Source organism: Theropithecus gelada, chromosome 14 (genome assembly GCF_003255815.1).
Source record: "Theropithecus gelada isolate Dixy chromosome 14, Tgel_1.0, whole genome shotgun sequence".
Lineage (NCBI taxonomy): Eukaryota > Metazoa > Chordata > Mammalia > Primates > Cercopithecidae > Theropithecus > Theropithecus gelada.
This window is the reverse complement of record NC_037682.1, coordinates 62,631,409-62,658,423: the sequence shown is the minus strand read 5'-3', so window position 1 is coordinate 62,658,423 and position 27,015 is coordinate 62,631,409. Positions and strand designations below refer to the sequence as shown.

Below are 27,015 nucleotides of genomic sequence, written 5' to 3'. Positions count from 1 at the left end.
TGGACCCAGGGTTCCTACTACTTCATTGGGCTGGAGCCTCTAGCACAGTCTCCAGCTTGACCTCCTGGGATCTCTGGGTGTGTGCTGCTTTCTCTGGGAGGACATCTTTAATGTGTTCTGCCCAGGAGCCTTAATGGAGAACTCTCCTATTCTACACCCTCCTTAGGAAGTGATGAGTTTCTCCTCAGCCATGTTTCAGCTACCTGTTTTCTATAGCCTCTTTACAAACCAGTTTCTGTCTTCCTATTCATCACACTTCAGACTCCCCAGTAGCCTTTTCACAGGGCAGAGCTTCCCCATGAAGTTATGTCTCTCAGCCTTCCTCATTCCATTCTGCTTGCTTTGCTTTTCTGCTCTCAGATTTTCTGTTTTTGGTGGACAATGGAGGAGCAGGGATGCCCTGGTACCCAAGACTGAATTGAGAGATGGGGACTGTTGACAGGTGCCTCCCTTTCTTCTCTCCATTTTCCTCTGCTGACCTATGGAATCTAGTGCCTTCCCTTACCTTTCTTTTCTCACAGACTTATGAACATAACACAGGCAGACTTAATCCTTCAAGACATGTGGAATGGACATGGAATTAATCAATACTTAGCCATTTTTGTCCAGTATGTGAGGTTTTCAACATAGGAAGCACAGGTTGTCAGCTTGCTGCTGTGTTGAGAAATGGAATGTGCATTTTCTAAAAGGAAGGAAAAGAAAGAACCTCGTACTTCTTCCTCCGCAACACTGCTATTAAATCTGTTTCCCCCCTCACAGCCTAGAATTCTTATGAACACAGTAAAAGTTGAAATGAAATAATGTCATTTCCAAACACTGTAACTAGGGACATAACACGTTTAACTTCAAATTTAATTTTTCTGTTTCCCAAAATAAAATCTAATTTGTAAAACCTCCATGTAGGCTTTTGCTATATAAATGAGGTTACAAGAACTATATTATCACACTGAGTGGAGCTCAATTTTCACCTGTCAGACTGGGTTTGATTCCAACTATAACACCCGCTGACTCTGTTGGATTTCAATGGTCTCACCCATTTTGTGAGAATAGTTAAGTTCATCAGTCAGCTGTGTTGCTCAAGCCAGTGAGGGAATAGAGGATAAAATCAACTGAGATTTTGCTAAGGAATAGCTTCTAGGGAGCTGTTTTTTCACTTTGAGCTATCTGAAAATAAGGCATAGAGCAATAATGCTGAAGCAGTGTGGGGTTCAGAGCCACCTCTTTTATGGAAATGTTGTGTGTGGAGGCAGTATTCCTACCTTTCTCGGGTCTCCCTGGAGGACAGAGTGGGAGCACTGAGTCTTCTCCCATTCTTAGAATGAAGATCAGTAGTCTTGGATTTTTAGACCTGAAGCTCCCAGTGAGTTAGGCCATTGCATTGGCCTTCCTGCTTCTTGGAGCTCTATGACTCCTAATGCTTTCTGCGATGGGCAGAGGTGCCTGAGGTACAGGTAATCACTCACCCTGACCTCTACTCTGGCTTTAACCAAGCATGGCAAGGCCAGAAGGAGTTCTGAAATTCAGCCTTTGGCAGAGACTTCACATCAAGGCATATTTAAAGGGCTATGTCTGGACGTTTCCGACCTTTAAGTAGTAGGTTTCTCACTCCCCTGAGCTCCAGTGCCTCATATGCACACTGGCTTCCTCTGAGACTAGAGACTAGAGCTGGAAGCATTAACCCATCCCTTTCCTCTCTCCTCTGTATACAGAAGTGGGAAGGCAAGAGATTTGAATGCTTGTGCAAAAAAGTGTGTTGTTGAGATTACATGAATGTGATTTTGTCTGTGTGTATGTATTTTTTTTTTGTAGTCAGAGTATGTGTATTTATAATTCAGGGGATATTTTGTACAATATGAAACTGTGTTGATATGTCATGTAAGTCGATGTGTGTATCTGAGAGATATGTTAATAAACACATGTATAAGGTACTGAATTTGCATATAAGTGTGAGTATTTGTGTGAATAAGCATATGTGTATATCAAAGTATGAATAATAATTTGCTTTAAGTATGTATCATTAGTGTGCTACCATCATGCTATGAGTTCCAGGTTACTGAATACACACATTTGTGAAGGCACATGCCTAGTTACATACCTGACAGTGTGAGGTTGCACATAGTGTGTATACATATGAGTATGTATATATAAGGAGTGTGGGGTTAATGAGGATGTCGAGCATCCATTAGTGTATCAGTATTTACTAAGGTAGCTCTGGTTCTGAGACCCCTCACCTCTGACGGACTGATTATCCAAATAGGTGAAAGGAATCCCAAAGAAGACCATGCCATAGTCAGTTCTAAAACTTTGTTAGGCTGGAAGGCTCTCTTCACTCAATCTGAACAGTGAAGGCCTACACAGAGCTTCCTCTGTTTCAATACAGAATCCAGATTTTTTAATCTAATGATTTTAATCTAAACACTAAGGAAGACTTGAGAAAGGCAAACATATAAGAATGCAAAGAAAGATTTGTTTGCAAAGAGTACAAAGCTGTCAGACTTGAACAAAATACAAAATGCAACATACATTTAAGTGGATAAAATTACCAAGGTTATCAGGTTTACATCGATGTGTATATGATAGATGGCAATGATCACAGTCACAAAGGTCATCATTTTTCATCTATCAGCCTACAAAATCAGAAGTACCATTTTCTTTTTTAGGGAGTCCAGGTATACAGGAAATATTCAAAATGTTATTATTTTGGAGATCAGGCTGACATTGTACATTGGAATTTCTGGCTTCAAATTCTTTTTCTTTTTTTTAAATTTTTCCTTCCAACTTTTATTTTAGATTCAAGGAGTACCTCTGCCAATTTGTTACAGGGTAAATTTTGTGTCACAGGGGTTTGGTGTACGGATTATTTTATCACCTAGTTGATAAGTATAGTACTCAATAGGTAGTTTTTTATCCTCACCCTCAATCCAACCTCCATGCTCAAGCAGGCCCCAGTGTCTGTTGTTCCCTTCTTTGTGTCCATGTGTACACAATGTTTAGCTTCCACTTATAAATGAGAACATGCGGTATTTGGTTTTCTGTTCCTGCTTTACGTTAATTTGCTTAGGATAATGGCCTCTAGTTCCATCCATGTTGCTGCAAAAGACATGATTTCATTCTTTGCAAATGATTTTTCTTTATTTCTTTTTGTTGTTTATTTCCTTTAACTTAGGTATGTGATGTTCTCAGTATATAGGAAGCAGAACAAAATTCAGGTCCCTTTGTCTTCTTTTTCTTCTTGTTTTTTTTAGAGATACTTTTCTCTTTCAACAGAATGTGACATTCAGGATAGGACCTGTGGTGTTTCATTTCTGACTCTTCCACAGTCCCAAATGCCACTGGACTCTAAGCAGGCATGACCCAGGCCCTTGTGGAAAGCATTTATCAGGCTAACCACACTACTTTTTAAGTTTAGTAGGGGATTTCAAGGTGAAAGGAGCATATAGTAGAAATGTCAGAATTTCTCTGATTGATGTTCCCAGAGGCCCCTCATCATTTGAGTCTTTCTAAAGCTGGTGCCTCTCCAGGATGCATTGAGGACTCTAAACCTGGCTCGCAGCCCTTTGTCGAAGCCCAGTTTCCACTGGAATGTACCAAGGTTTCTGGGCAGTTTTGAGAGCCCAGTAAAGTTGGTTACGATAAACTTACAATCACGCCAATCTGCAATGGTAGGGTTACGATGGCAGGGCAGAAAGGATGTTTAGAAAGAAACTTTTGTTGGAAAAAAATGTTGTTGGGGATATTGACGTGAGAATTCTGAGACAATTCATTATATCTATGTAGAAATATGTTGGTGTGTGTATATATATGTATATGTGTCTATATGTAGTATATGATGTGTATATGTAGTATATGATATGTAACATAAATATTATACAGACGTATATAAGGTATTTGTATTATATAAAGAGATAAATATGTGAAACCAAAGAAAATGACTGAGGCAAGTCTCAATCCATTTAGAGGTTTATTTTGCCAAGGTTGAGGACACTTGCCTAGGAGAAAGAGACACAGTCACAATAGAACGCATGGCCTGTACTTCTGAAGAGGATTGTGAGGGCTTCAATGATCAAAGGGGAAAAGTGGGCAGGAGGGGAAAGGGGAAAGAAAAAAAGAGGTAGGATATGATCACATTCTTGTGAGGCTTTGATTAGGCTACTGAATCCAGTATGTTGTGGGTGAAAAGGGTTGGTTAGAGGGAGCAATCTATGTATTTCACACTCATTAAATCTGCACTTGACATAAGGTAAGCATAAAGTAGAGGAAGCAGTCAAATAAGCGTTTGTTTCAGGGTGGATGCGGGGATGATTTCTAGTTTCCTCTTAACATGAACCTATGAAGACAGGCTGTTAATTTACATTGTCAGGCTGAGGGAGGCCTTCTGTGGAGACATATAGCCTTCTTTCTGTAACTATGTTTAGGAACAAAAGGAAAGGCAGATATGTGTGTGTAATTTAGCTTTGAAGCTTAACTTTTCCCTTTCGGCATAGTAAATTTGGGATCCTGAGATTTTCTTTTTTTTTCACATATATACACACAACACACACACCCACCCACACACACACATATATATACACACTATATATCACTTTAACCTTCTTTTCTTTTAAAGCTCTTTGTATAAAATGTAGTCCTTAAAGTTAATCATTTCAACCTTACTAATGTGAAAAATCTCAATATCTAAATATTTCCATCACATCTACCATTCAAAATATAATTGTCTCTTAATATACGTATGTCACTAACTGCTAAAAAAAAAATTTAAAAAAATTATTTGTGGGTTAAAAAAAAAAGACCCCACAAATAATTAGATTGTTTCAAGTTCATGGTAACCAACTTTATCTGGGTATTCACAAAACCCCAAAGTAGGCCGGGTGCGGTGGCTCATGCCTGTAATCTAAGTACTTTGGGAGGCTGAGGTGGGCAGATCACTTGAGGTCAGGAGTTCGAGACCAGCCTGGCCAACATGGTGAAACGCCGTCTCCAATAAAAACACAAAAATTAGCGGGGTGTGGTGGCGGGTGCCTGTAATCCCAGCTATTCAGGATATTGAGGCAGGAGAAACGCTTGAACCTGGGAGACAGAGGTTGTAGTGAGCCAACATCGCACCACTGCACTCCAGCCTGAGTGACAGAGTGAAACTCTGCCTTAAAATAAAATAAAATAAACAAAATACTCCAAAATATTTTTACACTTGTCTCTCTTTAATTGAGCAGGGATATTATGTTAAAAAAGTGTAATAATTACAACAATAATATTTGACCTCCTTGTCTGACTATATTGTTCGGATTCTTTCCTCTAAGCTGTAGTAAAGCTCTTTTGTCACTTTCTGCAGCTCCCCAGGAAGAAGAATTTCCTAGCTTGATTTTGAAGATTTGACCTGTGGAAGGGTAACATGAGATGGCTTTTGCCTACCTTATTTCTTCTTACTCACCCGAGCATGGTGCTCTTACCAGCTTTCTCTCTGCCATCTAGGGCTCATTTCCATATTCAAGTAGGGAAATCAAATCTGATAGGATGGGAAATATAGAGGTTTATGCTCTGCCTTCTCTAATTTCAAGGAGAATCCTGTTGATCTCAACAATGTAGTGAAAGTCCTAGACATTGTAAAAGCAAGAAAATGAATGTACCCTGATTGGAAAACTGTTACTATTTGAATTGTGTCCTCCCGAAAATTCATATGTTGATGCCCTAACCCTCCATACCTCAGAATGTAACTTTACTTAGGAGTAGGGTAGATGCAGATATAATTTGTTAAATTAAGATGTGGTCTTACTGGAGTATGATGAGTTCCTAAACCTGGATTCCTTATATAAAGAATAATTTGAATACAGAGATACATACACAAGAATGCCATGTAGACAAAGCAGAGAGCAAGGTGATGCATTTAAAAGTCAAGGTTTCCAGCCAATCACCAGAAGGTAAGAGAGAGACATGAGACAAATTCTCTCTCATGGCCAACAGAAAGAGCCAAACACTTTGAACTTGGGCTTCTAACCAGAACTGTAACACAACAAATTACTGTTGTTTGATTCACTTAGTTTATAGTACTTAATTATCCATGTACTGGAAAATGAATACACCAATAAATACACTTTAATTCATTGATTTTTTTTTTTTTTTTGGAGATATAGTCTCACTACGTTGCCTAGGCTGGAGTGCAGTTGTGCAATCTCAGCTTACTGTAAACTCCAGTATCTGGGTTCAAGAGATTCTCCTGCCTCAGTCTCCCAAGTAGCTGGGATTACAGGTGCCTGCCACCATGTTAATCTATTATTATATGTCATCATCTGTAAATAGTTATACTTCATATGCACCAGTGAACTTTTAAATAGTTTTAATGAAATTGTTTATCTAGACACTTACCCAAAGGGTAGCCTTATATTTATGTAAAGATAGATCAATACATTATTGAAAAACCAGAAATAGCTTTAAGTGTTTCAGTAATTGATTTCCTTTTTTTTTTAAGAGATGGGGTCTTGCTATGTTGCCCAGCAGACTGGTCTCAAACTTCTAGGTTCAAGCTATTCACTGCCTTGGCCTCCCAAAGTGCTAGGATTACAGGTGTGAGTTACCACACCCTGACAGTAATTAATTTTCAATAGAAGAATCAATTCTATTCAGTGACAGAACAATGGTTTTATGGTGCTAGAACAATTGGATATCTGTCTGAAAAAACAAAGTGAAACTCACCTTCTACCTCAAAGTAAAATATCTTTACTTGAGGCGTAAAATAAACCTAAATTTGAAAGCTAAAGCTATAGAGCTTCTTTTAAAAAGTACAGCAATATTTTCATGAACTTGGGGAAAGCAGATTTCTTATACGGGACACAAAAGTCATTAGCCACAATAGAAAAGAAGATCAACAATTGATGGTCATCAAAATGAAAAAATACTACTTCAAAAGAGACCAACACAAAAGTGAAAAGTCAAGTCACAGACAGAGAAAACATTCAGAATGCATATATCTGACAAAGAAAGCCCCATAATCAATAAAAAGGACAACCAACTCACGAAAAATACAAGCAAATGGTTTAAACAGGCCCTGTACAACAAGATGAAGAAAAATGGCCAATGAACATATGAAAAGGTTTATTATTATTATTCAACATTATTATTCATTAGGGAAATGAAAGTTTAAACTGTAACAATTTAACAATATAAACTAATTAAAACAGCTAAATTAAGTGCGCTGAAAACACTAAGTATTGGTTAAAATGAGGAGCAATTGGAGCACTCATAAATTGAATCTCTTTAGCAATTTCTAATAAAACTACAACTCCTTTTGAATGAGCAATTTCACTTCTAGTTGCATACTTCAAATAAATGGTTTATACATCCACCAAAAATGTCTGAAGATGCTTATAGCAGCTGTATTCATAACACCTAAAATGTGGAAACAACCCAAATATCTGTCAATCAAAGATTAAACAAAATTTGCCACACTTATGCAATAGAATGCTGTTCATCAAGAATAAAAAAGAATGAAGAACTGAAAAAAAGCAAATACAGAAACAGTATTGTGGAAGTATGAAGCACTTGATGAAGAGTAAATAAGGAGCAGAATCTAATGCTTTAATATAGTTGGGGGAAAGATGACCTACAAAAAAACCCAGTAAAATTCGTTTTAGTCTACGCAGACTTAACAGTGAATTGGTGAGATTTTCAAACAGTTTCTACAAACCAGGTTGTGTTCTAAGGGTTATTATGCTCTAAGTAGTTTTTTTCTGAGCATTTAAAAGGGTTAGTTTAATACAGTGGATAAAACTACTGGCTCTGTAGCCAGCAAAGAGAACCAGTAGCCTTATCCACTGTATTAAGAAACTAACCCTTAAAAATGTTTAGAGAAAATTAGAGCACAGTAATTCTGCATATAGTTGTGAACCAAAAGTATCCGAGACAGGTCTCAATCAATGTAGAAAATTTATTTTGCCAAGGTTAAGGACACACCTGTGGCACAGCTTCAGGAGGTCCTGATGACTTGTGCCCAACATAGTCAGGGTACAGCTTGCTTTTATACATTTTAGGGAGGCATGAGACATCAATCAATAAGTTTAAGATATATATTTTATTGGTCTGGACAGGCAGGACAACTCAAAGTAGGAGCTTCCAGGTCATGGGAAGATAAGATACAAAAGATTGCATTCTTTTGATCAACCTTTCACTAAATACACAATTTACACATGAGGGAGTGGGTAGGGGAGTAGTCACTTATGCCTTAGTCTGACTCAGTGAATCTGCATTTTTACATAAGCAATAGGGCAGATGTGCATTTGTCTCAGGTGAGCAAAGGGATGACTTCCAGTTCTGTTCCTTTTTTCACAGCCTTGAAGATAAGCTATCAATTTTCATTGCCAGGGTGAAATTCAGCAGAACTGTTTTAGGGTAAAGATCTTGAGGCCCACAGAGAAGGCAGGTATGTAGTTTTTTTAACGTTGTAGCTACCTTTCACAGGAATAAAATGGGAGGCAGGTTTGCCTGATACAGTTCCCAGCTTGACTTTTTCTTTTGGCTTAGTGATTTGGGGGTGTCTAGATTTATTTATTTTTCACATAGTCAGTACAGCAAAGAAGTATAACAAAAAAAAAGAAAGAAGTTTTAGACAGGAAACACAGCAAATTTATCATTTACGTACATTTTGAAATGAAAAATCCTGGAATATATGCTTTAGCAAATGAAATTGGTATATAATAAATTTCAACAATTGATAACCAAGTATAAATTAAAACTACTTATGGATGCTATGTAAAATAATTCCAGGACTACAACAATCTGACATGCCTCAAGAAATGCAGAACATATTAGAATGTTGCACAAAATATGGCCTCAGATATGAGTGATGTCACAAATTTAGAATTCAGGTTCCATTTCAGTCCTTACGAGTCAGAATTTTCATTTTAACAAGCTCTTGAGGATATTTACATGTTCACTCAATTTTACAAGCATTTAATTTTCCTTATGAACAAATAACTATAATTTGAGATCTTTCTACTTTTTTTGACATAGGCTTTTATTGCTATAAACGTCCCTCCCATACCGCTTTTGCTGTCCCATAGGTATTTGTATATTGTACTTCCATTTTCATTTGTCTAAATAAATTTTTTAAATTTCTCTGTTGATTTTTTATCAACTTATTGGTTGTTCAGGAAGATGTTTAATTTCCATGTATTTGTATTTTCCACGGTTTCCCTATATTGATTTCTAGTTTTATACCATTGTTTTCAGAAATAATACTTGATATGATTTTGATCTTCTCAAATTTGTTAAGATTGGTTCTGTGGCCTAACAGATGATCTATCCTCGAGAATGTTTCATATACAATCTAGAAGAATATGCATTCTGCAACTGCTGGATGAAATGTCTGTCAGGTCCGTTTGGTCTAGAGTGTAATTTAAATCCAATGTTTCTTTATTGGTTTTCTGTCTGGGTGATTTGTTCATGAAGTCCTCTACTATTATTATTGCAGTTCCTCTCTTTAAGTCATTTGTGAGATAATCTAAAAAAAAAAAAAAAAAAAAAAAAGCTTTTCTTTTCCCGGCCATCAGACAAAACGAAAGATAATTTAAATTCTAGAGAAAACATAAAAGTTGTTCCAGAAAACTATGGTCCAAAATAAACAGAAAATTGACGTGATTATGGACAACTGAATTAATATTAAAGGAAATAATTGATTTTCTTTTGATGAATGGGTGCTTTTTTTTTTTTTTTTTTTTTGAGACGGAGTCTCGCCCTATTAACCAGGCCGGAGTGCAGTGGCGCTATCTCAGCTCACTGCAAGCTCCGCCTCCCGGGTTCACGCCATTCTCCTGCCTCAGCCTCCAGAGTAGCTGGGACTACAGGCGCCCGTCACCACGCCCGGCTATTTTTTTGTATTTTCAATAGGGACGGGGTTTCACCGTGTTAGCCGGGATGGTCTCGATCTCCTGACCTCGTGATCTGCCTGCCTCGGCCTCCCAAAGTGCTGGGATTACAGGGGTGAGCCACCGCGCCCGGCCGAGGTGCCTTCTTTTATAGTGGCATGTTTAGTGACATAGGATGATATGTCATTATTTTTCTAATCATACCATATATTCTGTATTCCATGTTGAATAATTATTTAATTATATTTTAATAAGTTTTTTGTTGCTTTTGAAGTTCGAATAACTTAAACAAATATATAATCATAGCTATAAGATTGTATGTAAATTTTTATATATGGCCTAGGAAAGTATTATACTACAGGGGACTAAATTTGGGAAAGGAGAGGGAAGAGAAGAAGGAAACTGTAAGGGCATTTATTCCTTGCACTCTGCATAGCAGGAAGTAGAGTCTAAAGTTAATGGAGGTTGGGCATGGTGATTTATGCCTGTAATCTCAGCACTTTGGGAGGCCAACGCTGGAGGATATCTTGAGCCTAGGAGTTTGAGACCGGACTGGACAATGTAATGGGACCCCTTCTCTACAAAATAAATAAATACATAAAGACAGATGTGGCGGTATGCACCTGTAGTCCAAGTTGCTAGGGATGCTGAGGTGGAAGGATTGCTTGAGCTTGGGAGGTCAAGGCTGCAGTGAACCATGATTGTGCCATTGCACTGCAGTCTGGAGTGAGACTGGAGTGAGACTGCATCTTAAAAAACAAACAAACAAACAACAAATGAAAATCTACAAAACTTTTTCATATTTTGGGGAAAAAATGGAAAAAAAATTTATATCCATTTAAAATATTATAAAGATAATACAATAATTAAAAGGAAGCTGTAAACATATTATTTGGATCTGCTTCAGTCTACTGTGAGGAATCTCCTGGGAATTTCTAGTCAGTACACCTAGGGTCGAGTCCCAAGTGTCTGTTGGCAGCACGGTTGGGTTATATGCAGGGCTTCTTAGGGAAGGCCAGGTCTAAGAGACATCTACAAATACACTTGGCTGAACAGTGAGTAGAAAGGGCACGTCTTCCTCTGTTGGGAGCCAAGTAAGGTATGAGAGTGTGAGAAAAAGCAGACCAAGAAGGCAGAGACTGTTGAGGCCTAAACTGGGGGCAAGAGAGAGTAGAAAGGGAGGAATGGGAAGTGGAGAGGCAAGTGCTCAGAGGCAAAGGACTGCAAATCAGGGGTAGAAATATTGGGAAGCAGGGTTCAGAGTGACAGGCTCAGATTAAAGGGTGTGGGAATTAGTGATATATCAGCAAGTAGTTTGCTAACAAATATTTCTTCTGGGCTAGATAAGTTTGAAAAGAAAGAAATAATCTCTTCTTTAACATTTGTAGAACTCAAAAATCAAAACACATACTCTTGTTTGCTTTATTGGTAAATATTTTTTCCATCATTACCATTTCTTCTATGCTAGATTTTATTTCTTAGGCTAGTTTGGTGATTGATGTTTTCTTATAAAATCATCTATTTTATGTATGTCATCAAACATATTATAATTTTTGCATACTATTCATTATATTTAAAGTTATATTTCTCTAATCATAGCTTTACTATTATTTTCATTTTTCATCCTTTTTGTAAAATTTTCTTGACTGTCTTTGAAAAAAGATTCATTATATTCTTTTTAAATAATCAACTTTGGTTTTATTTTTAACTCATTCATTTATGCCTTTCATGTTTGTTAATTGCTTCTTTTGACATTTATTTAATTATAATCCTAGCTTCTTAAACTGAGAACTTAGAAACTTAATATTTTTCCAGCATTTTTTCCTATAGTCTTCAAGCTATAAGTTGTTTTGGATGTCATCTTGCCTCACAGTTTCTGCTATGTGATATTATCATTGTTATTCAGTTTAAAAGATTGTTTTTCTCATTTATGTGTTTCTAGAATAGAGAAGGTACTTCATAAGTGGATGTTGTTATTGCTTTTGGAGTCTTTCATTTTATATTATTATATTAATGTTACTACATTAATAAAATACAGTATTAGGCTAATTCAATAGTCCAGGTTAGACAGTGAGTTGATTTGGAAAAGAGTATTTTGTACTCAGATAAAGACAAGTTGGAAGAATAAAGAGAGATATTAGAGGTTGAATAGAAAAGATTGGAACAGGTGTTGGTTAAAAAATAAGAGCACAGGATGACTCCTAGATTTCTGATTTAGAAAATTGGGTCATTTTTATGAAAGTTATAAGCTTTATACAGAAGATGGTATAGGAGGAAAAACAGTTGTAAGAGAACATAATCAATTTGGTTTTGAAGATATGAGGTTTTTTTATTTACCCACGAAAAATCTAGATGGAAATGTCCAGAATAAAGTTTTATCTTCAGACATGGAACCTGAACACCAAAACTGATTTTCAGAAATTCATTTGAAATTTATTATTGTATAGGTGAAATATGAGGCTGTGAAAATGGGGGAGATAATTTTACAAGTGACTTGAGAATAGGCAAAGGGTACATCTCTAAAGAATGCCAAATACAAGGTTGGAAAACATAAGGTACCCTGAAGGGGCGGGGGAAAGAAATAAGAAACCTGAGAATAGTCAGATAAAGAGTTGACTAGTGGGAGAATATTAAGAGAGATTGGTATCATAAAATAATGAGGGGGAGAAAATTTCCAGAATCACCAACAAAATATGTGTTGTTGAAAGAATTAGATGGTCACTGAAATGAGTCAACTGATTTTTTTTTTTTTCTTTTTGAGACAGGGTTTCTCTCTGTCACTCAGGCTGGAGTACAGTGATACAACCATGACTCACTGCAATCTTGACTTCTGGGCTCAAGAAATTCTCCTACTTCAGCTTACCAGGTAGTTGGGACCCACAGGCATGTACCACCTTGCCTGGCTAATTTGTAAACTTTTTTGTAGAGATGGGGTTTCCCTATGTTACCCATGCTGGTCTTGAACTCCTGGGCTCAAGTGATCCTCCCGCCTCAGCCTCCCAAAGTGTTGGGATAACAGGCGTGAGCCCTGTGCCTGGCCTCAATTGAATTTGACAGTTCCATTTTGGTATTATTTTCCATAGTGGATATAGCCTGGATACCTGATTTTCTTGGCTCTTTGCATACAGGAACTATCAATATTAAGACTACTTTCCAGAGAAGCCGAAAGAGCTTCATATCTCCACAATTCACATGGAATTAACATTTGACACATCAGACTCCCCTCCAAAGATGCCACACTGACCATAGTATGTCTCCTTAAAATCATATACCTGGATGGAGCCTTTGTCAGACTGGTTTAGAAATTCCTTTTATGCATTCCTCAGCTTTATGGAGTGAAGGCATTGAGGTTAGACATGCAGGTTTCATCCTCAGTTCTTCTACTGCCTAACTGCGTAATTTGGGGCAAATTACTTAATCAATGTAAATATCAGCTTCTTCATATGTTTATTAGGGATAAGAAATTTATTTTCTTTGTTGAATAATTATAATGATTGGATCATATTATGGATATGAAGATAATTGTGTCTGGCATATGGCACATGTTCAAGAAATGCCAGCTATTGTGTTTTTTTGAATTTTGATACTAGCCTGTGGTATTATTTATCATAGTGTAGAGCTTAATTTATTGTAGTAAAATTATGGCAAGATTTGCCTTTTTTCCTCCATTCCTTCCCTTTCTTCTTTCCCTTCTTCCCCACTCCCTCCCTTCTTCCTCCGATTCCTCCTCCTCCTCTTGCTTTCTTCCTCTTCCCCCTTGTGCTCTTACCTGCCTCCACCTTCACTAGTCTTTCTCTTTCTCCTCCTTCTTTTCTTCCTCCTCTGTCATTTTTGTCTCTCTTTTCTCCAACTTTCTTACTGTTGTGCTTTCTCTCAATATTTAGGCAGTGCTTTATAAAGATAACATTGGGTGATTTTTGCTGAGTCTTAGTTTGCTCATCTGCAAAATTCATGTACGATCTATCTCCAAGAGTTGGTGTATGGATGAAATTATATAATGCATATAAAATGTCAACAACACAGCGAGCTCCAAACAAGTGGGATCAATATTTATTTTTCTTAGGGTGTTTTTTTGGACCACCCTATTACCACATATGTGGGCCTGTGTGTCCCAGGGATGTTTTTGGCATTCTTCTGGATATTTTCAAAGGAAGTATAAAAACATTCACATTTCAAACATGACTTAGTTTGCTCAGTGTTTTATTCCAGAATCAAAATTTATTTTGAACAAGTACTGGGAACCAGATTTCTCATAATATTGTTTAGGTATTTTACTAGGGATTTATATTGGCAGACATAACTTAATTGTAATGTTTATTGCTACTAAGGAGAATTATAGACTTAATATACTTAAGAAAATTTGATGTGGCACAGTTCAGGAAATTCACTTTTCTCAATAAATGTGAAACACTGACAGACTTGGAGAGAAATGTGCAGCTCTGGGAAACTAAAATAAAATTCAAGTTATTTGAAAATTAGAAATAATAACTCGGTGAGTCTTGAAGTGCCAAAGAGATGTTATAAGTGATAAGCTACATATTATGTGTTATGTTAAATGACTGAAACATCCCTGTCTTCTCAGTCTTTCCCTATGTTGGTCCTCAATAATACCAATGCTCAACCTCTGATCTTTTTCCTGACTGGCATTCCAGGCCTGAAAGCCACCCAGTACTGGATCTCTATCCCTTTTTGTCTCCTGTATGTTGTCGCCTTCTCTGGAAATAGCATGATCCTGTTTGTGGTCCTCTGTGAACAGAGCCTCCATAAGCCTATGTATTGTTTCCTCTCTATGCTTTCAGTCACAGACCTGAGCTTGTCCCTGTGTACACTTTCTACTACCCTTGGTGTCTTCTGGTTTGAAGCCCAAGAAATCAGCCTAAATACCTGCATTGCTCAGATGTTCTTTCTACATGGATTTACTTTCATAGAGTCTGGGGTTCTACTAGCCATGGCCTTTGATCGTTTTGTGATCATCTGTGACCCACTGAGATACACTACCATTTTTACCAATGCCCGAATTGCCAAGATTGGGATAAGCATGTTGATAAGAAATGTTGCCGTCAGGTTGCCAGTTATGCTCTTTGTGAAGAGGTTGTCCTTCTGCAGTTCTATGGTCCTTTCACATTCTTACTGCTACCATGTTGATCTCATCCAACTCTCCTGCACAGACAACAGGATTAACAGCATCCTTGGTCTGTTTGCGCTTTTCTCCACTACAGGGTTTGACTGCCCTTGTATCCTGCTCTCCTATATCCTGATCATTCGATCTGTCCTCAGCATCGCTTCCTCAGAGGAGAGGCAGAAAGCCTTCAACACCTGCACATCCCACATCAGTGCTGTTGCCATCTTCTACATCCCTCTCATCAGTTTGTCTCTTGTCCATCACTATGGCCATTCAGCACCTCCATTTGTCCACACCATCATGGCCAATGTATTTCTGCTAATCCCTCCTGTGCTCAACCCTATTATCTACAGTGTGAAGACTAAGCAGATTCGAAAGGCCATTATCAAGGTCTTAATTCAGAAGCAGTTTCAAATCTAATCATCAGTTATTTCTGATTAGAGATAAAGCCATTTATTACTAAGTGCTTTGCTAGAATGGAGTAATTGTCCCAGAGTGCCCAAACATGCCTTCAACAGTCCAAACTAAGCAACTTACAGGTTATGTGACATTTATTTAGTCAACTTCTTTGTCAATAAATTCATGTCATTGCCAACTAAATTATGATTTTTTATTTCAATATGAAGTGAAGAAATATACATAAACAATTAATTATATGTGTAAGCAGTATGAAAGCTACATAAAGTATTAATTCAGGCTCTGTGTACAATTATAAAAGTTCACATTTAATGTGAGAAACTTTCTAAATAATTCAGTTATTTTCTGAATGACTCACAGAAAACACTTTAATTAGTTTCTTTTCTTGAAATTCTTGATTATTTGTGCAATTCCAAAATAGACATTTTATAGGGTGGATCCTAAAATACACATCAATGTAATTCCACGTTGGATCTTATCTAGATGGAATTATTTTGCCCTTTATTATGTGCAGGGGCTGCCTAATGTAAATGCAAGTTACCATATTATGTGCTCAGCATCAGTTACTGCTGCTGTTAGCTGAAGAGTTGAAAATTGATAATTACATTGTTAACATTCTAGGAGTAAGGATAACACTATTTTTCATTCTTTTTTAAACCAAGAGTTGCCTTGGTATAAGAGAACCTGTACTTTTGGCTCATGTTTCTCTCTATCTCTGATTTTATGGCTTCATTTATAGGATCATTGGACTAGCAATGGCAGAGCAAAGGCTAGCTGATATCCACACATACATACTTTTTAGATATATTTATAGCTGGTTATTGAGTCCCTCCTCTGAAGTGAATACTCTCTAGTGAATATTAACATGAGACACAGAACTTTTCATCCTTTGTGTCCACTTCAATAGCACATCAGACACAGACTTTCTTACATCTCTTCTAACAAAGTTGCTAGTTCCATCTACTGACAAATTATCCAGGCCTTTCAGCAAAGTCCACTAGTCCATGTATATCCACAGACTTCAGACAACTTCTCCTCCAAACAAAGTTAACAACCAAGAGTGCTATTCACAACTCTGCCCTTTGAAAGTGTTTTCCTTCACCACTCTCCTTTATGCCATTCAAATGTAGTGCTGTTGTGCCACTGCACACAATTTTTGGTTAGCATCAACTTGTCTACCAATCTATTCATGAACCAAGCCTGAGTATTTTCCTCCTTTTCCAGAAACTTATCAAAAAAACCCCAGTGAGGCCATGGATGTGAATTAATGAAGAGACATCCATATAACAGTGACAACTGTCATATGATTCTGGGCCAACTATTCACATAAATTATTTGTGCTTTTTGACCTTGTGCATCATTATACCTACAATAATTGCTCAAATGTCTCAGATAGGATAACAACATAAGAATTTTTCCTGTTGCTAAGTATATTATCCTCAATTATATGATTAAGCATCTGAAGAATAACCACAAGTAAAGCCAAAACATTATCGGGCTGACTATGAGATAAACGTTCATAACTCCATTAATCACTCTCAGTAATCTTATAAGTTAACCAAAAGAGAGCATGATGACATGTTTGAGTGAACAAACTCTTTAAGAACTCTTAGATATAACCTTAGATAACTTGTATCTAAGAGTCCTTAAAGAGTTGGATATTCTTCTTTGTTTAATGAACAGTTACATTTGTAAATGACCTTAGGTTGTTTGGGAGGAAATCTGGATAATTTTTATTACATACTGGCAGTAACATTGCGGGATGCTTTGTGGGGGAGACTAAGACTCATATTCAATTAATGGGCACCGTACACATGAAGTGACTTACATATTTACACAGGTTAAGGGATCATGACTTCCCATTATATAGCTGATGTCAGCCTGGTGCTTAGAAGTTCTCTATTGTAAATGTATACTGGGTACATCCTAGAAGATTGTTCATTTAGCTTGTCTCCAGGAAGACTATCATATATTGCAACATATCACACTGGGTCCCATCACTCTGATAGCCATTCTAGCCTTTCTATCCTCCATAAAAACTATACCCACTTATATGATTGTTAAGTACTGCCATGTGGTCTCAGAATTCCTTCATTCTCATTGTTAATAGGAAGCCCATTTCCACAGAAGCATCTTTCATTGTTAGGTGTAGCCTACGGAGTACAGCAACTGCTGACCTTTGAAACGAACCAGACTTCCTCTTACAAATACATTCTTTGTGGCCTCCATGAAGCCATTTCTCTTCCCTCATGGAGAAAATAATCATGTGGTAAATTCTCTTGTCCCATATGATAAATCAGTTCTAACATGTCAGCTTCCCTGATATTTCTATAGTCCACATTTTGCCAAGAATATTTGCCATCTCCACCTAATTTTCTGTGGTCATTATCATATCCAGTCTTGAAACAACCATCTCAGTAGTGCATTAGCACAGTTTCTGGGTATCCTTGATGTAATATTGCACCTCAAATCATGGATCAATGCCTTCATGTCAATAAACTTTTCTCTATGTTAATTAATATTCATACTACCACATACTTCCACTGCTGCCTGGATTTAACACCTTCAAGATCCACTCTCCTCATTTGATTCCAGTGAGTCCAATTAAGTAGGTTCTGCAATGTCTTGAGTAAATAAACTATTTTCTTTAAAAATGGGAAATGATAGGGCAGTTCCTTTGGAGGAAAGGTATCAGTTGTGAGGCATCACACTCAGGTTTGGTTTGTGTAAGGTCTCCAGACAGTAATAAATGAATTATCTTTGAAAAGTAAGAAGGGATCTGCTTCTTCTGGCATAAAATATTCAAAAGTTTCAAGAGATGAAGACTTATTCGCTCAACTGTCAACATTCCAGGAATGAGGATCTCATCATTTTCCCATTATTGTATTTCTAGACTTTTTCAAGGTTTTTGACTTTATCACAGAACATCTGTTAAAACTGAGCAGTCTGCCTTGCAGCTCTGCCACCCTTTTAGTTAAATCCTTTGCCTGATTTTTAGAGCTGTATAATCTATGTCTGAATGAGATAAAGGTTTCTGTCAGTGTTCCTACAGAGAACATTTGATTTTTGTGGCATACCCTGCATTGTGAGTTGGATGCCCCAATCTGATTAGCTCTTACTTCAAGATTTCTGAGGCAGATAATAAAATCAGCCCATTCTATAATCTTCAGATGTTTTAGGTAGAAATGGAGGACTATATTCAAGATCCATAGTTACCATATAACCTAATACTTTACCTTTCACCTGAACTTCAACCAGTCAATCACAAATGAGTGCATTAGTAATTTGCCATTGAATTTCAAGGATTATTGTCAGCCCTCTGACCACTAGCAATCAGATTTATCAATTGACCATGTTAATGATAATGTGCTTCCAGGGACCATGAACGAGGAACAACTGGAGTTAAAGAAGGAGGAAGAATAAGATGATAGAAAACACCTCATTGAGTTTGATGCTGCATTAATCAGGGTTCAATCAAAAGCCAGAAATCATACAATAATTTTAACAGGAAAAATTTAATGTAGAGAATTATTAACAAGGACCTAAAATAGTGGGGAAATTAGCTTGTTAGATAGAATTACAAAGAATTCAGTAGAAACAGCTATAAGGGGCGCCCATTACCCCAAGGGCTGGGATAAAGTCCCCAAGGAGGACTCCTTTCCTTGCACTAGGCTGAAGTCACAAAAGTGCCTTGTCAGTGAGGTTTTCCATAAATCTGCCCTCTGATAGTTGCAAGAAAGGCCTTCCATAAGAAGGTGCCAAGCCCCAGAACTCTCTAAGTGCAAGGGAAACTGCTGATTGCTGGGCACTGCTGTACCTGGGAACTGGAAAGACTGTTCTCTCTAGGAGTATAATGAATTTCCATGTGTGGCTGTGCCTGGGGTGTCTCCAGCCTGTCTTCTCTGGGTAAGTTGAGCGACTACCTTGCTAGAAGACTAGTCTCATGGGGCCCGTGATGTGCACACACATATTCAGGGATAAGGAGAAGATACAGAAGAAGCTATCTCAGCTGCAGTGCTGGCCTATTATGCCTATGGTTCCAGGTTATGCCATTACTGTTTCAGTGGAGAGCTGGAGAACAAGTTCAGTGGTGAAATGCTGAAGAAAGCTATGAACTGCTGGAACCGAGCCCTGGAGGAAACACACCGAGTCAAGCAAGAAGAAAAATCGTAATTTGTAGGAGTCTGGTTGGCAAACCACAATAAAACCAGAAAGAGAAAAACCTCTTCTTTTCCTTTCAGTGTGCCTCCACTACCCTCTACTGACAAATCTTAACATTGTACCAGCTGGCAAAACATTATAAGGCCCAACGTCTTCATCACAGAGCAGGTAAAAAGGAATTTGGAGGTTGAGAAATGGCACATCAATAATAATTCAGATACCATTATGGGTGACTATTGCCTAATCCTACAGGGTCACCTCTGAAGCCTTATCAAATATGTCTCAGGATACTCGACCCAGGAAAATAAAAAAGACAGAAACAATTTATCCATTGGATCCTTTTTCCCATTGCTCAAAGTCTACCTCACGAATCCTTAATTCTCCCCATTTCTGGGTTGTACATACATGAATACCAAGTAAGTCCATGTAGATATCTCATCATTCAGTGTCAGTCATGGGGCAAGAAACAAGAGATACATGGCACGGGCCTAGGCTGAGATGTTTTCAGATTCTTCCGGTGTAAAGCCAGCCAATGACTAAATGGGTCTGATTGCTGCAACAGTGATTGGAAAATGAGGCTAAAATATTTGCAGTGATGCACTAGAAGTAGCGAATTCACAGGGTCAGCTCAAATCTTGATGCTCTATCCTGGAGAGCTTATAGGTTCACAGAAAATGCAGTCACCTCAGAATGAGGTATGAGCTATTTCTTCTGCTGTACTGGAAATCTATCCTTGGTCTTTTTTGTTATTGTTTCTGGTGCAAGTTCTGTTATTTAATCCCATAAGTCAATTAAAATGATATGCTTACCAACTTGTTTCCTCTTTTTTAAAACTCCAAATAGAGAAGAAAAATGATCCTGAAAAAGGTATCCACATGCCAAGTCTTTTAGAAAATATGGGGATAGCTCCAGGGCAATGGAGAAAGTGCTATGAGCACATAAAGTATACAAAAGTGGTCTCAGGAAGGCTGCTGAGAGAAAAATCTTTCTGCAGGGAATATTTATTATTACTAAGTTTACACCCTTTTATGTTAAAATGATGATATTAACAATAATATTATTATTTATTTATTGTTATTAACAATAAATAAAAAGGAGAAGTAAAGGAAAGCAGAAATGGAGGAGGAAGAGCTAGGGCAGCGAGTCAAATCAGATAAAAAAATAGAAGAAAGATAATAGATTTTATTTCATTTTTTTCTTAAAAATCACCTGAATTTAGCCTTTCCAAGTGAGAGTTCTAATTGTTTTGTTCCCTAAAAAAAATAAACAAACAAACAAAAAAACCCACAACAAAACAAAAACAAACTTGTAATTTTTTCATAGTTCTAGTTGCTTTTTTGACCTGGTGACCCTGTAGCCTTTTCTAGATCTGAAGACCAATTAATTTTCCACTCAAAATGATGTAGATACATGTCAGGAAGTAACAGAAGGATCTACCATGAGGCAAACATGAGCTATATGATTCCATTATGATTCTGGCCTGATGCTGGAAAAAATACATCAACATTAGAAACTTGCCCTCCTTTTGGTAATACTCTAGTTAAAATATACATTTTTTTCCGAATGTGAAAAATCAAATTGAATTATGTCTACTATCTGTGTATGAGAATAGGAATGTGAGGAACTAGTGCTCCTCATTTTTCGAAGCCAGTGTAGACTGAAGAGGTGCTCCTCATTACCTGCTAAAAACTGCTCTAGGTTTAGGTTCAAGGTTTTCTGGAAGTTTACCTCTGAAAGTTTCTGAAAGCTTCTTGTATTGATTATCCTACTCACTGGTGATCCATAGTTGTCCTCTGAACTATAAGCTCAATAAAAGCAATGCATCTATTTTGGTCACCTGTGTTTCTCAGTAGTTGGAAACAATACATTGTTCATAATAGGTCATCAGGAAATACATATCAAATAAATGAATGATGACGGCAATAGATATGCTGTTTGTGGTAGGTAACATAAGAATTGATGGGGAAAGGAAGAAAGTTTACTTGTACTATCTATTTTAGAAAGCGGGGGGAGATTTTTTTTTTTTAATATCAGAAAACGTGTTTTCCTAATGGGTGGAGGTTTGAATAAAAATTAAAGTTTGAATGAACAGAATCCTTTAGGATTATCTTCTCTAGTTAGGATAATCTAACTAGGTCTGCAATGCTCTCTTGGTTCGACACTTATGTGCCCCCTTTTCTAGGCATTCATTATATTTTCATAACAGCTGCAATTTTTCCTTTACAAATGCCAGGGCAATAAGTTGAGAAACCTAGGCTGGATATATTGGCTAGAATTAGTGTAGGCCTTCATGGTTATTTTGTTCTGGTCCAGTAATAATAAAGAGGACCATTTCAGAGGATATTCTGTATCGCTTTTGTCTGTCATCCTCAGCAACCAGTTCTAAATGTATTCAGGGCCTAACAAATCTGGTTTCAGTCACCCTCCTGCCCTGGAGTGCCAGGGCTGCATCTGCCCAAGTCTAGTGAAGCCTTGAGTCTAGGGGACCTAAGGCTTTAGGAAAATAATACAGTGTTTAACTAGGACTGATATTTTCCTGAAGGCAGAACATTAGGTATCATAATCCTGACTATATTTCTACTGGCATGATTTTGTAGTAAAAGGCTACTAAATACCAGAAAATTCTGACCTTAAGTAGGGTTCACAGCTTTATCAAAGCTCTACAAATGAGTAAATCTTCAGAGGTGTTAAGCAACTAGGCCCATGTTATAGTATCAGTCTGCTAGTTTACTGGATTCTTTTCTCCAATTTTCTGCCTGCCCTAACTGATGACTACAGCCCCCAACTCCATCACATCACCTCTTGTATTAACCTGAAGATGAAGTCATCATTGTTGGCTGTCTAAGTTGGTTCATTTATCTGATATACTTTGTTTCAGGCCAATAGTATTTTACTAAATCTTATGTTCTGTTTTCTTTATCTGAAAATCATATGCCCCTGCACAACATACCAGCAGAATTATACAATTTATTTATTTCTAATTTTCAAAGGTAGTGGGCTGAACAATTTCTCTTCTGAATGTGAGGGTCTGAGTTATTAAGCATGTTGTAACCCTGGGTATTACTTTTTGTTTTGTGAGATTAAGTGCCTTTGAGGACCAATAAATGTTACAGGGCTAGATATAAGACAATGCAGAAAGAGGGAGCCTATGATAAATTAGAGAGCTTGTCACCTACCTAAAGCCATCACATTAAAAATCTATTTAGACATTGTGATGACCAAACAGAACACATTTGTGGGCAGGATTCCACCTCAAGTCTGCCTGTCTCTGACCTCTGTGACTGGCTTATGTAGAGCCTTTTAAGGTATACACTGAATCTTAGATAGAGCCATTGCTGGATTTGGGCTGTCTTTGATAATGCCTTAGAGTGACTGTCCCCAAATCCTGCACCTGTGTGGAAACAGGATCACATCAGTTAAAGCCTTCACTGTGATTCAGAGCCTGCTCACTTAGGAGAGCTCATTATTGAAAGACATTTATGAGACAAATCAAAGCAAAATCAAAACAAAAGTCATTGTTCCCAGGGGACTAGGTGTCTATTAATTCTCAAGAGGACATTCCTCTGCTAACGAAGAGTATGAGGATATAAACAAAGGTGCAGATTCCCAACAGAGTGCTGGAACAGAGAAGCTGCAGCAGCGGTAGGATCTGAAGGCTTCCCATTCTTGGTCTGGAATTAGGTAGCTAGAAGCCTGGTAAGTGTTCTGGTGAATGAAATTGAATTTCCTTAGGATGGTTTTATCTTTTCCAATGAAAACACTGTAGTTTTGTAGACCACCCTATATCTTTCAGAAGAATGGAGGTAAAAATGTTTCATGGATGTTCAACCTAAGAGATCAAGCTACATTTTGGACAAGGTTTATGGCTGAAAAGACTAGTGTCCTCATGTAGCATGGGGTACTTACTTGTATTTACATGATGAATACAGTTGAATACAACAATGTTGCCAGTAGTGACTCATTTATGGAGTTACCGGAGTTAGGTTGGAAGCTTGTCAACAAAGGCCTCAGGCATGAAACCTTGGGAAAGGCCCATTTTGAGGGGATTCATTGAAGGGAGAGGGATGTTGTGTTATCACTTTTTTCTCTGTCAGAATTCTGCTCCTCTGACAAGGACAGGCTGTTAGCCACACCATTGGAGCTTTTTATTCTACAGCTCTTGAAAGGAAAGTTACCCGAAGTGTCACTAATGCTGACACTAGGAGTATGAACAGTATCAAACCCAAATTCCAGAGACAGTCACCTGCACTGGTCACCAATCTGAAGGGTAGACACAGAGAAGCCAAGTGCAATAGGAAAAAAGAATCCATGAACAGACAAAGACAAGAGCTATGACCATTCTGAGCAGGGCCAGTAGCAATTGCACTGTAAGGTGGCGAGTACTTTAAACACATACAAATGGCATCTGTGTTATGGGATGCATAACAAGGAAGCGTTGGTCACATATAACACCAAGCCTGCCTCATAGCTCCTAACTCAGGTCAACATGAGGCAAAGGTCCTTAAAATTTTTTTGCAGCATATAGAATAGCTACTATTTCCCCTTTCCTTCACTACTTTCTATTTCTATCCACCACTTTCTAGTTTCTTCTAGCTGAATGCAACCTCCTCTTTACCCTTGCCAAGACATGCTCGGAGACGTTCCATGAAAGGACAAATGATCACACATGGCCATCCTCTCTGCACCACTTAAGGTAGTCTCTTGCTGTCACTAGCCATCTAAGTCATGAGAGCTGGGTCAGAGGAGCTCTTCCTCCTCCGGTCACTGAGGTGCTGTGCTTACTCACACTGCCCTGCCTCAGGCTACTGTCAAGATCTGGCAAACGGTGTTTGCTACCAGACTTGAAGATCGCTCTGAGGTTTTGAGCCTATCTTTTTCTGTGAATACCCGAAAAGTGAATCGTTTTACAATGTGTAATTTTCAGGAACTTATCATCCCTACCACATAGGCTTTTTATTCTCTTGTTTTTTATTTTAATAATATCCTTTAAAAATAGAAAAATCCCACATGTTGTATAAAACAGGCCATGGGCTGAGTTTGACTGCATTACAGTTCGCCAACCTCTGTCGTAGACCAATTCTATATATTTTCACAGTCATGTACCAAGATCAATAAGATAAGATTCAGGCCTCCCCTAAGTGCTGTTACTACAGCATGCATCTGTGGTTTGTGTGAGTACATGACCATTGACCACACACACGACAGTAGATTGTAACATATTCCACTTAGGTTAATTGAAGCAAAACTCTCAAAAAGGGAGGATTTCAAAAAAAGTGGGTATCAAAGCACTTTCTTTCTAGCTAGAAAATTATTCAGAAATATATCAGGGATTAAAGATAGAAAAATAACATAAAAGTTTTAAATGAATCCTGTGATGAACCTGTTTAAATATTTTCCATTGTTTTCTTTACATAGGAAAATATATATTATGCTATTTCTTGACACCTAAGATTGAGGTATATTTAATTTAACCAACAACTGAACTTAAATATATTCAGCAAATACAATTAAAAATTTTTGTCTATTGTGCATCTTACTTTAGGCCTTGGAGCAGATAAGCTAGTGACCTATCTGTGATGTTTCTGCTCCACACCTCAGAAGTTGAAGTCTCCACATTCCTGTTGATTGGGATACCAGGACTTGAGCAAGCACACATTGGGATCTCTATCCCCATCTGCCTTATGTACCTCATGGCCATGCTGGGCAACTACACCATCCTATTTGTTATCAGAAGACAGCATTCCCTGCAAGAGCCCATGTACTATTTCCCCTCCATGCTAGCCCTGTCCGAGCTGGGCCTGTCTTTCTCCTCCCTACCCACTATGCTGAGAACTTCTTGTTCAACAACATGGGGGATTTCTGTTGATGCATGCATTGTCCAGGAATTCTTCATCCATGGATTCGCAGACATGGAGTCTTCAGTCCTCCTAATCATGTCCTTTGATCGCTTCATAGCCATTCGCAACCCCCTAAGATATAGCTCTATTCTCACCAGGGTCAGGGTTTTGCAAATTGGACTAGTGTTTGCTATTAAAAGCATTCTCCTAGTACCACCCCTTCCTTTTACTTTAAAGAGACTCAGATACTGTAATAGACACCTTTTATCCCACTCCTACTGCCTTCACCAGGATGTAATGAAGCTGGCCTGCTCTGACAATAGGGCTAACTTTTACTATGGTTTGTTTGTTGTGCTCTGCATGATGTCAGACAGTGTTTTTATTGCTATTTCCTATGTGTTCATCCTGAAGACTGTGTTGGGAATTGCATCCCGTGGGGGTGCAATTAACACCTGTGTGTCTCATGTCTGTGCTCTACTCATCTTCTATGTGCCCATCATCACCTTGGCTATCATGCATCGCTTTGCTAAGAATAAATCCCCTTTAGCTACGATTCTGAGAGCAGGTGCATTCTTGCTGGTACCACCCTTGATGAATCCCATTGTGTATTGTGTAAAAACTTGGCAGATTAGGGTAAAGGTCCTGGAAAAATTGGCTCTGAAGCCTAAATGATGGGGCAAAGGTGGAAATTCTATTTTTTTCACAATACATTTTCTTAGGAGAAGGAAAGTGTTTCATTCAAATAGGAAATGGTTCTATTTACTTCATAGCTTTACAATTAGATGTATTAATTAATTGGTCAATCAACTAATCCCTAATGAACATCTAATATACCACAGCTTTTCTACTTTTGGTAAAGAAGAGGCTTATATTTCATAAACATGTTATGAATTATTTTGTTATTCTTTGGGTGATTGATAACATGAATTCTCAGACACAAGAAGGAAGAGCAAAACTCTTGCAAATGTTCTAATGAGAAGTTAGGAAAAGTAGCCCTGAACTGTGACTGGGAGAGCCCTACAAAATTCTGGTACTATTTAACATCTTGATATTTACCTCCTTTTATTTTATTTTCATTGTGATTTACATTAAACTCTTTATAAAGTGTCTGAGTTTGTCTAAGTATGTTCTTTACTTTGCTATTCAAAGTGTGGTCTGCTGACTGGCAGTAACAGCATTACTTAGAAAGTTGTTAAAATTGCTGCAGAATCTCATGTCCTGCTGCAAGCCTGTTGAGCTGAAATCTGCATTGTAGCAAGATCTCAGGTGACTGGCATGTAAGTTAGTGTTTAAGGAACTTTTCTCGGGTGATGTGAAAGGGAAACACAGAGACTATGTCATTTGGTGAAGCAAATTTTGGTGGAAGTCAATTTGGGGAGGAAGTTATAGAAGGGTCATGGCATTTGACAATGTTTATAGTAAATATAAGGGGTTGAAACTTTGATGCTCAATGGTTGCAGGCCCATATGTATTTCCACCATGATGCATATATCTCTCTCACTAACTATATTGTAAATTTCCACAGGACAAGAGCTACAAATTATTCAACTTTAACTCTCTTGACAACAAAGTACTCTGTTAATGGTATGTGCTTGATAGATCTATTAACATATCAATTTGAACT

At 37.7% G+C, this 27,015-nt stretch overlaps 3 protein-coding genes across 3 annotated transcripts in view; all 3 read left to right on the top strand.

Moving 5' to 3' along the window:
• Window positions 1-27,015, top strand: part of MMP26 (matrix metallopeptidase 26) — a 294,924-nt gene that overhangs the window by 53,778 nt on the left and 214,131 nt on the right. The gene's annotated exons all lie outside the window — the stretch shown is intronic.
• On the top strand, window positions 14,353-15,475 carry LOC112606285 (olfactory receptor 51F2). Its single transcript, XM_025356533.1, has one exon. The coding sequence runs from the start codon at window positions 14,410-14,412 to the stop codon at window positions 15,394-15,396; it is 987 nt and encodes a 328-aa protein (XP_025212318.1). The 5' UTR covers window positions 14,353-14,409; the 3' UTR covers window positions 15,397-15,475.
• On the top strand, window positions 25,131-26,063 carry LOC112606294 (olfactory receptor 51A7-like). The gene has a single exon (XM_025356541.1). It carries the CDS (start codon window positions 25,131-25,133, stop codon window positions 26,061-26,063), a length of 933 nt encoding a protein of 310 aa, XP_025212326.1.